Raw genomic sequence first — 10,000 nt, 5'->3', positions numbered from 1 at the left:
AAAATTCATCAATCAATTCAAAATTGCATCCATCAATCAATCAATCAAAACATCCTTAAATCCATCAATCAATCAATCAAATCTTCGCTCAATCCATTCAAAATTGCATCGATCCATCATCCATAAATTTTCATATCCATCAATCCCACCATCCATCAACCAATCAAAAAAATCATCAATCAATTCAAAATTGCATCCATCCATCCATCCATCCATCAATCAATCAATTCATCCATCAATCCATACATCCATCCATCCATCCATACATCCATCAATCAATCAATTCATCCATCCATCCATACATCCATCCATACATCCATCAATCAATCAATCAATTCATCCATCAATCCATCCATACATCAGCCAATCAAAAAATTCATCAATCAATTCAAAATTGCATCCATCCGTCCATCTATCCAACAATCAATTTATCAATCGAAACACCCATCCAACTATTCATCCATCAATAACAACATCCATCTGTTAATCCATTCTTTTTCTATCCACTCATTTTTACATCCATCCATCCATCCATCCATCCATCCATCAATCAATACATCAATCAATCCATCCATCCACATTAATATCTTTTGTGTTTAGTCTTATTTTGGACAGTCTTGCTTCAGGACACTTCCTGTTTCCCTCCCACAGTCGGGTCCTCTAGTGATAAAGGCCGTCACCATGGTAACAAGGGTTCACCTGCTCAGTGGTGCGGGTGCAGTCGCTGTAAGTAACCACCGGGAGCGTCACGCGGCGCAGGAAGCGTGACGAGCGTCCTAGGAAGCGAGTGGCGCCCCAGCCCGTCACCACGCCCTCGCTGTCCTTCTGCAGGGGAACGGGTGAGAAGGTGAGAGGGTGAGGGATGAAGGCGTCGGCGAGGAGGGGCGGAGCCTCACCTGCAGCAGGTACTGGGCCAGGTGTGCGTCCGGCAGGCATGCGGGCGCGGCGGTGGGCCCGCGGTCCACAGGCCGGCGCAGCAGCAGCAGGGCGATGTCGCTGTCGAAGGTGTAGGCGTGGAAGTGGGGGTGGATCACCAGACGCTCCACCTCGATTCGCTGCTCCCCGGCGTCAGGACGCAGCCGGTCCAGGTCACCTGACCGCGGGCACCGCACATGTTAGCCACAAGCCCCGCCCCCACAGCCCAACGCAACAATAAGACCCGCCCCCTCTGCCCCGGCACTACCTGAGGCTCCGCCCCTTGCAGCCATCTAGACTCCGACAAGCCCCGCCCCTGCAGCCCCAGCATTCACACAAGCCCCGCCCCTGCAGCCCCTGCGCTACCTAAGGCTATGCCCTGCCCTCCTCTGATTGGCCAGCAGCTTAAGGCCCGCCCCCTTCCACCCAGAAGACCAGCTGTTTGTTTCAATGCTTATCTGATAGATTGATGGTTGGCCGATGATTATTTTCCCTTCCTTTTTCATTGCTAAAGATCTCGATCTGCTCAGGTTCCAGCCGTCTCCAGCAGGGGGCGCCGGCGAGGAGCGCGGTTACCGATGGTGACGTAGTCGGGCTCGAACTCGAAGCAGTGAGCGGCGGAGACGACCCAGCGGTCCGACACCAGGGTTCCCCCGCAGAAGCCGTGCCCGTCCGACCTGTGGATCAGAACCTGAACGCATCATGTGACTCGAAGCTCCGCCCGCTCCGGGGTCAAAGTTCACACCTTCGCCAACGTCCTCACCTGCCAGGGGCTCCCGCCCGCTTTCTCCAGGTTGCCGCCCACAATTCTGACCATGACTTTGGGCCTCGTCTCGAACGACCGCGCCCACTCCGTCTCGTTCCCGCCCTGGTCCATCACAGTCTCCTCACCTTCCGTCAGGTTCCCGCCCCTCTCTGACATAGCTCCGCCCCCTTCCGTCAGGTTCCCGCCCCTCTCTGGCATAGCTCCGCCCCCTTCCGTCAGGTTCCCGCCCATCTCTGACATAGCTCCGCCCCCTTCCGTCAGGTTCCCTCTCTCTGTCCAGGATGCGTTCGCTGTCAGAGACTCCGCTTCGAACACCTCGCTGTTGTCGTCCGACATGGCGCCCGTCTCCAGGGTGACAGTGACATCATCGGGGCTCAGCAGGGTGCGGCTGCGGAAGGACGTGATCACCTGCCGGCGTCCGCAGGGGAACGCAGCTGTGAGGAGACAAGGGTTTGGTTAGAGGAGGAGCGGTGCTCACCACAGATACCGCCATATCACAGCTGCAGTCACTGTGTGCAGTACTGAATGCAGTAGTAGCAGTAGTACTGTGTGCAGGTACGGATGCAGTAGTACTGTGTGCAGGTACGGATGCAGTAGTACTGTGTGCAGTAGTCGCAGCATCCATTACTTGTCTTGGAGCAGCCGCGTCCGTCGGCGTCCAGCTGGAAACCTTCTGCGCAGCCGCACTGCACGCCGGCTCCTCGCGGCAGGTCCTGGCAGTACTGCTCGCAGCCGCCGTTCCTGTAGCGACACTGCAGCACATCTACACAGGAGCGGCGGTTAGCGGCGTGCTACGGCGGGCCGAGGGCGGCGGCGCGGTCATAGTTACCTGACTCGCAGGTGCTGCCGTGGTACTGGGGGGGGCAGAGGCAGACGAAGCCCCCCCGCTCCATCGTGCACCGGCCCCCGTTCACGCAGGGGTTGGATGTGCACGGGTTCAGGTCTGACACACACAACGCAACGCCGTCATGTCGTCGGTCCGCAAGCCCGGGTCCGGCCGCACCCGACCTCTGACCCCCCCAGGCCCTGTTCTTTCGTTCGCGCGTGTGTTGGTGTGTTTCTATGTTCCGTGTCTTATCTCAGTCGAGACGATCCACTTACCGATGTAACGGAACCAGAACTCCAGCTGTGGAGGGACAAGCACACAGAGGCACTGCTGTGGACACCAGGACTGCACAGGGCGACCACGGCGATCATCGTCAGCATTGTCATATCATTATTGTGATTATTTCTATTACAATTATCATCAACATCATTATTATTAACATTCCTGTAATTGCTATATTACTATCGTTATTATTATCCTCAATTATATTATTCCACTATTATTAATCCTCATTTTTATTACTATTCTGAAGGCTATTATGATCCGGTAGTGACTGAAATGTGTGTGAGTTGTGCGTGCGGGAGCCTGTAGCGCCCCCTGCTGTTGGTAAGCGTCCTCACCGTCCTCTCTCTGGTGTGGAAGATCTCCTGGACCTCCTCCTGCGAGCACACCTCCTCGTAGCACTCCCTCTCCAGGTCCCCGGCCATGGCCTCCTCCAGGAGGTGCGAGTTGGCTCTCCTCCGCCTGGGGGCGGAGCGCAAAAGCTGGCCGGCCGAAGCTCGCTGCAGGAACACCGAATGCGACGCGCCGTGGGCCGCAGGAGTCTGGCCCGAAGCCTCGGCGGGACACAGCAGCAGCACGCTGAGCGCCAAGGTCACGGCGGCGGACGGAATCATGTCTGACAGGAAACTAGAGCGTCCAAAACGAAAGCTCCGCTCTCTCCTGTTAATTCACCCGTGTCCCCGATGCGTCCGCACGGAGCAGCGCCGAGCACAACTTCTGCTCCCCGTCGACGTCTGTCAGGAAACCAGAAACCAGAGATGAACCGGATCCTCGGGAGATCCGGGCGTCGCGTCTCCCTCCTGCTTCGACTGCACACTAACACGCTAACATGCTTACAATGTGCTGAAAACAGCTACATTACCATCCTCAAAGTCAGGATGTTAGCATTTGGCACAACATAGCCAAGAAGCAGCTAGCATTAGCCGGCTAGCCGCAGCAGCTCTGTGTCTCCGGTGGACGGAGCTCTTCTCCACACGCGTCCGCTCACAAAGATCAGGAGGCCCGAGTGGATCCCTCACCCCCCCAAGGACTCCGGGACCCCCGAACCCCGACCGGACCCGGGACCTACCTGCTGTCTGGTCTGAGGACGCGGGGCGTCGTGTTGCGGCTGGACGGAGGACGGCGATTGATTTTTAACCAAAGTCCCAATATTGACTCTGGGAGGTCCGGGACTGGTCACGCGCTGGATCGAGGGGTTTCCACACAAACACAGGGCTTTCTTTGAAAAGAAAGCCCTCTGAATGAAAACAAGGGAAAATTTCAGTGAACACCAATGTACTTTTTTTATTTTGTTCCCACAAGTTAAGAACCCTCTGTCGACACGCGTGAGGTGGGCGGGTGAAGGTTCTGCCCGACGTCCCGGCGGGACCCGAGCGGACACCGGACGGAGCTTCCCGTCGGCCTCAATAACATTTCCAAACGTCAAAGACCTCGGCGCAACGTGATGACATCACTCCCACTTCTAGCGCCCTAATTGTCAGCTTAAAAATCCATCTTTGTAAAAATAAGTTGTCTTTCTAAAAAATAAAGGCTCTTATTTTGAAGGTTGTAGTTTCTGCCCTGAACTTCATGTCCTCCAGGGCTTCTCTGTACAGGTGGGCTCTATTTACAGGGTCGGCCGGCAGGGGGCGTCCACACGGACGGCGTGACAGCAGGATAGGGGGCGGAGCCCGGGCGGCGGCGAGCGTCTCCAAGCCCCGAGGCGCTCGGGGACCGGGGACGCCCGCCGCCTCCGACGTGGGCGCGTCCTGCCAAAACAAAAGGCTAACGTTAGCATCACGCGACCCTATGGCAGCACGGCGCCACCGGCACTTCCTGCCTCCGCGGGCTCCAGCGCACGAGACCCTGTCTCAGGATCTAACCAGGAATCCGAGGAGAAGCCTTGAGATGCGGAGAAAAGAACGAGAAGAAAAAGAAACGAGTCCCAGTGCTGACAGAAGGTCAGAAGGTCCGGAAGGACGGAGGTTCCAGTTCAAAAACATCTGGATATTCAGAATTCACTCAGCAGCTGGACCGATGGATACGGCCATCGGGTCCGTCCCGATGGGAAACAACAGCCTGACGTTCGTCCGCAGCGAAACCAGGAGGAGAAGCTGCTGAGACGAGGAGGGCGTCGTCACGGAGACTGAATCAGCAGAGAGCTAGGGTGTGTTCTGGCCTCGCTGAGAACGCAGCCTGTACTTGTACAAAGCCTGCAGGACTTCCTCCTGATTCCAAATGAGGAACATTAATGATTATGCGTTCAATGTCCACTCTGGCCCTTGAAGTATCGGTGAGGTTTCCATGGCAACCCCCCACACAGGCTCCGCCTCAGGCTGTCGTCCTGATTTGACAAAGAAATGTCTGCAGGTTGGAGATGTTTAAGGCTTGGTTGCCCCACCGGGGTCAGGAGAGCCGAGGTGGACCTCAGATGGAAAGCTTCTGTAAACACCGTTGGGATCCGACCCTCGGAGGAGGACGCCATGGACGCCATGGCAACCGCACTCATGTGGGCAACGTCATCCCTCGTTAGGTGACATCATCACATCCCTCCGTGATGACGTCATTTTGACATCACACACAAACATCAAGTCATTGGTCCCTCGGGGGGGGGGGGCACTTTCTGTTGGACACAAACTGTTTATATAAGACAACAGCCCCTCCTCCGGCTGTTTCCATGGTAACACATATGCAAATGTCCAACAGGGTTTCAGGACACACACACACACACACACACACACACAAACACAGGAATCCGGTGTGACATCACTATGACATCATCAGACAGCCGGTGCAGCAGCGGCGTGGGGGGGGCTGGCTGGATCTGATTGGCTGTGAGCAGGGGGAGGAGCAGATCCAAGATCCATTGATATGATGTCACCCAACCCCCCCGCTGCTGTTCCAGGGAGGCACGCGCCTGCGCTGCGATTGGCCGGCACCGCACCGGAGACCTCCTCCTCCAATCAGGTGAGACGCGGCACAGGGGGCGGGCCTTTCTGGGAGAGCAGCGGGATACGCAAGACTGACAGCCAATCAGAGGAGCCGCTCCTGAGGGTAGACGTGAAAGTTTCATTCGGCTCCGCCCACAGCACCGCCGGACGCCGATTGGCTGAGATGACAAGGCACAGGTGGATGGTTTGATTTGGCGTTTTCTTTCTCCAGGCGCTTCACGTGACCAATCACAGTGAGTCTCAGAGGTCAGAGGTCAGAGGTCCAGCAGAGGTAGGAGGAAAGGAGGCGTCGGCAGCTGGGAGACCAGAAGGAGACAGTTTCGGTTGGTGGACAAACATCCACCGACTTTACGTTTCCACGGCGACTAGCGGACGCACAGTCTCACCTGGTCAGGCCTCGCTGGCGCTGCTGCTGCGGCTCAGCTCCCTGATCCCCTGGAGGATCCTCTTCATGTGGCCCACCTTCGTCACCCCCAGGTCCTACACACACACGGGGTTATAACAAACACACACACACCCAAGACTCTGACAGGAAACAGAAGACACCTCCTGCCCCCCCCACGCACGCGGCCCCTGTCCCACGTGAGCGCTAGCTTAGCATATAGCCGCCGGCCCCGGGTACCTTGAGGTCCCTCCTCTCCAGGTGGACCAGCTCGGCCCCGCGGACGTCGTGTCCGACGAAGATGTCCTTGTACTCAGAGAGACACAGGAAGTCCAGCCACGCCCCCACCTCCTCCGTCCCCCACTGGTGAACTAAGACCACAGAAAGTCCGTCAGACCCACAGGAAGTGACCCACCAGAAGTGACCCCGCGGCGTTCTGAGAGCATTTCCACCACTGGGCTCAGATGATTCTCCAGACATTGCTCTGAGCGGAGAGCGGCGCCCCCTAGTGGCCAAGCTGGGAGCCTCACCTGGCAGGGACAGGGTGGAGCACGTCTCCCTGTTCTTCAGGTTCTTCTCCTTCTTGAACTTCGGCACCAGACGGAACTTTGCACTTCTGCTACGCTTGGAGAAGTCTGTCAGGGCACCCTGCACGCACGCACGCACGCACGCACGCACGCACACACACACACACACACACACACACACACACACACACACACACACACACACAGAGTCAAGACAATATCTCCCTGCACTTCATGTGTTGGCCACTAGATGGCGGTATTGAGCTGCACCAACAGTACTGGTGGTACACAGAGTAGTGTGTGTACTGCTAGCAGGTGGTAGTAGTTGTACTGGAGGTATGTGGTGGTATTTGCAGTAGCCGTAGTACCTCGTGGTCTGAGGGGTCGATAACAGAGCTCAGCCAGGGAAGGTCAGCCAGACGACGAAGCTGCTGAGCCACTGAACCCAGCGCTGCGTTCAACTGGTCCTGCTGGGGGGGGTCCAGCAGCTTTGGACACACACACACACACACACACACACACACACACAGTCAGCACCAGGGGCAGCAGGACCAGGAACAGGATCAGAGTGAGATGTTACCATGGACATCTTCCCCGCCAAGAGGAGCTCCGTCTCACTGAGAAGAGCCTTGACATTCCCGACCATGTGGACGACCACGTTGCAGCTGAGGGCCTGGAGAGGACACACACACACACACACACACACACACACACACACACACATAGTGAGGATGGGCCATGGGGGTGGAAGGAGCCGGGTGGAGATGTCCGTACCCCAGAGCTCTTGGACTCGGCGTAGACCACGTCCATGGCCTTGGAGCTGGCGTTGACAGCGTGGGCCAGCTCCTGCTCCATGCTGGGCTGGGTCTGGGCCACCTCCCGGATCCTGGTGAACACACGGGGCGGAGTCAGGTCCGGAACCGCACACCCCCGGGTCCCGGACCTGTTCCCGGTCCCGAGGAGCTCACCTGTGGATGAGGCCTCCGGCCGCTTGGCCCAGCTCTCGGACCAGGGACGCCTCGTCCTCGGAGACGATCTCGGGCTGGGAGGTCAGCGGGGTCTGGGGGGTCTGGGGGGTCTGGGGGGTCTGGGTCCGGGGGAACTCGCACCTCTGCTTGTCCTCCCAGGACTTCAGGGTACTCTCAAAGGCCTGGAACACAGGGGGGACATCAGACCGGGGCTCCTCCCAAACCCCGGCCTCCCCGCGGGCCGCGGCGCTCACCCGGTCCCGGGTCAGGGTCTGGGTCCGGTTCTTGTGGATGATCTTGATGTAGCCCGGAGGCTGGATCCAGGCCTCCCCGTCTACCTGCACCGGGACGCCCTCGTCTCCGAGGATGGTGATCTTCACCGTCCGACACTGAGACGGAGGAGACGGGTGAGAAGCACGGAGGGACGGACCAAGAGTTGGGTGGGTGTTTGGACGGATGGACGGACAGACCTGTGCTATGCGGTGGTGCTGCAGGTTGATGACTCTGGACACGGCCATCTGCATACTGCCGAAGACGGCCACCACCTCCAGGATCTTATCGTCGAAAGACGGCGCGGTGAAGGTCTGAGGGACAGGAGGACAACATGGTGACACTTCAGGTGAGGGCGACACCTGACCACCATCTGAACCTGTAAGTCCATCACTGGTTGGCAGAGACGCAGCATCTATCGCTAACTGGACAGGGCTATGGCCAGCTTAACACACACACACACACACACACACACACACACACACACACACACACACACACACACACACACACACACACACACACACACACACACACACACTGCACTGTTTGGTCTGATCGTCAGTCACTCACATCGTCCTCCTTGGTTCCTCCCCAGAAGTTGGTCCCTCCTGCGTAGCTGGGGATGTTCAGGACAGCGATGCCTTGAAGGCTGGGGAGGGGGATGGGCCGCCCGTCACACTGCACACACACACACACACACACACACACACACACACACACACACACACACACACACACACGACATCTGGGTGAAGTCCCGGCAGGTGGACGGGTGTCTTTCTTATGAGAGCGATGGGGAGAAACATCTTCAAGGAGACAATCTGCTCACAATCCCACAACGTCGAGCCAGTCGGAGTCCAGATTCTGTGACAGAGTGACACCTCTTCACGCTGACAGCCGCACTATCCCCGCGCTGCTGCTAACTGCTAGCCGCTAGCTGCTATCTTCTAGCAGCTAGCAGCTAGCACGGACGCTGCAGAGGTTCAAAGGTCAAGCCTGAGACCATCATGAAGGTTCTGACCGGCACCAGAGGTTCTGAATCATACTGAGTTGAACCTGAAGGAACTCCAAGAGGCTTGACTGCTAACAGCTAATAGCATCATGTCGGCGGGGGTAGTCTGGGGCAAAGGTCGGTGGTGTGTGTGTGTGTGTGTGTGTGTGTGTGTGTGTATGTTCCAAGCAGCAGACACACCTCAAGTAGAACCCTCTGTTCCAGGTTCTTGTAGGTTCTGTGTAGCAACTCCTTGGTTCCCAGGACTCCGTACCACATCATGTTCTTTGTGCGACTCCTGACACAAACACACACACAAACAAACAAACAGTTACACACACACACACACACACACACACACACACACACACACACACACACACACACACACACACACACACACACACACACACACACACACACACACACACACACACACACACACTCTTCTCTTCCACCTCCTCCTGCTCTCCATACCTGCACTTCTCTGGATGCTCGTCTCTCTTGTTGTTGAAGTCCAGGGAGATCTTGGCGTCCAGACCGATTCCAAAGTAGTTGTTCATGACACACTTCTCTGTGTAACAGTCCCTGGACACACACACACACACATACACACACACACACACACACACATACACACACACACATACAAACATACCTTTGTCATTATCATGCTTTTTATTACTCAACACTTTGATTAATCAGCAGCTAAAGTAATTTATTTAAAATATGCTCCTAGAATCCAGATACTTCTTCCAGGCAGAGATGGTCGGGTCATGGACAGAGGAGGGAGAGGGAAGATATTGATAGACAGATGCTGGGCTGGGGTTAGAACAAGGAGAAGAACAAGGAGAAGAACAAGGAGAAGATGGGTGGACGTGTGAGAGAAGATATGAAGGTAGTTGGTGTGAGAGAAGAGGATCCAGAGAACAGGGTGAGATGGAGAAGGTGGGTTCACCGTGGACACCCTGGAGGGTGAAGACCAGGGGAGAAGTAGAGTACACGTGCACCTGCAGTACACGTGCACCTGCAGTACACGTGCACCTAGAGTACACGTGCTCCCTGTGGGCAGGTGTTGAAAGACAAAGTCTTCCAGACACTTTGATCCCCATAGGATGTGTTGACAGCCGGCTGGTGATT

The 10,000-nt window shown here is 56.4% G+C and overlaps 2 protein-coding genes across 5 annotated transcripts in view; both read right to left on the bottom strand.

Annotated features, from left to right (window-relative positions):
• Positions 1-3,978, bottom strand: part of LOC147223979 (coagulation factor X) — a 29,103-nt gene extending 25,125 nt beyond the window's left edge. Inside the window, exons 1-9 of one of the 2 annotated variants that reach the window (XM_086164307.1) lie at positions 3,859-3,978; positions 3,128-3,523; positions 2,783-2,807; positions 2,511-2,624; positions 2,310-2,444; positions 1,679-2,115; positions 1,492-1,606; positions 897-1,093; positions 700-825 (exon numbers count right to left, since the gene is read on the bottom strand). In XM_086164307.1, coding sequence (XP_086020433.1) covers positions 700-825; positions 897-1,093; positions 1,492-1,606; positions 1,679-2,115; positions 2,310-2,444; positions 2,511-2,624; positions 2,783-2,807; positions 3,128-3,403 — 1,425 coding nt within the window. In that variant the 5' untranslated portion in view covers positions 3,404-3,523; positions 3,859-3,978. The other variant, XM_086164308.1, reaches the window with a different exon arrangement.
• Positions 3,979-4,047: 69 nt separating this feature from the next.
• dgkd (diacylglycerol kinase delta) overlaps positions 4,048-10,000 on the bottom strand; it is a 16,231-nt gene continuing 10,278 nt past the window's right edge. For all 3 annotated transcript variants that reach the window (XM_086164304.1, XM_086164305.1, XM_086164306.1), the window contains 13 exons: positions 9,338-9,448; positions 9,062-9,158; positions 8,440-8,547; positions 8,067-8,180; positions 7,851-7,985; positions 7,597-7,778; positions 7,403-7,514; positions 7,209-7,301; positions 6,997-7,116; positions 6,632-6,749; positions 6,342-6,472; positions 6,106-6,199; positions 4,048-6,015 (listed from right to left, as the gene is read on the bottom strand). In XM_086164304.1, the coding sequence (XP_086020430.1) occupies positions 6,110-6,199; positions 6,342-6,472; positions 6,632-6,749; positions 6,997-7,116; positions 7,209-7,301; positions 7,403-7,514; positions 7,597-7,778; positions 7,851-7,985; positions 8,067-8,180; positions 8,440-8,547; positions 9,062-9,158; positions 9,338-9,448 (1,411 nt within the window). In that variant the 3' untranslated portion in view covers positions 4,048-6,015; positions 6,106-6,109. The remainder of the gene's footprint in view (positions 6,016-6,105; positions 6,200-6,341; positions 6,473-6,631; positions 6,750-6,996; positions 7,117-7,208; positions 7,302-7,402; positions 7,515-7,596; positions 7,779-7,850; positions 7,986-8,066; positions 8,181-8,439; positions 8,548-9,061; positions 9,159-9,337; positions 9,449-10,000) is intronic.

This window comes from Fistularia commersonii, chromosome 18 (assembly GCF_037954325.1).
Source record: "Fistularia commersonii isolate RoL2024-O1a breed Wild chromosome 18, RoL_Fcom_v1.0, whole genome shotgun sequence".
Lineage (NCBI taxonomy): Eukaryota > Metazoa > Chordata > Actinopteri > Syngnathiformes > Fistulariidae > Fistularia > Fistularia commersonii.
Note: the sequence above shows the minus strand (reverse complement) of the source record. Positions and strands in the feature narration are given on the sequence as shown.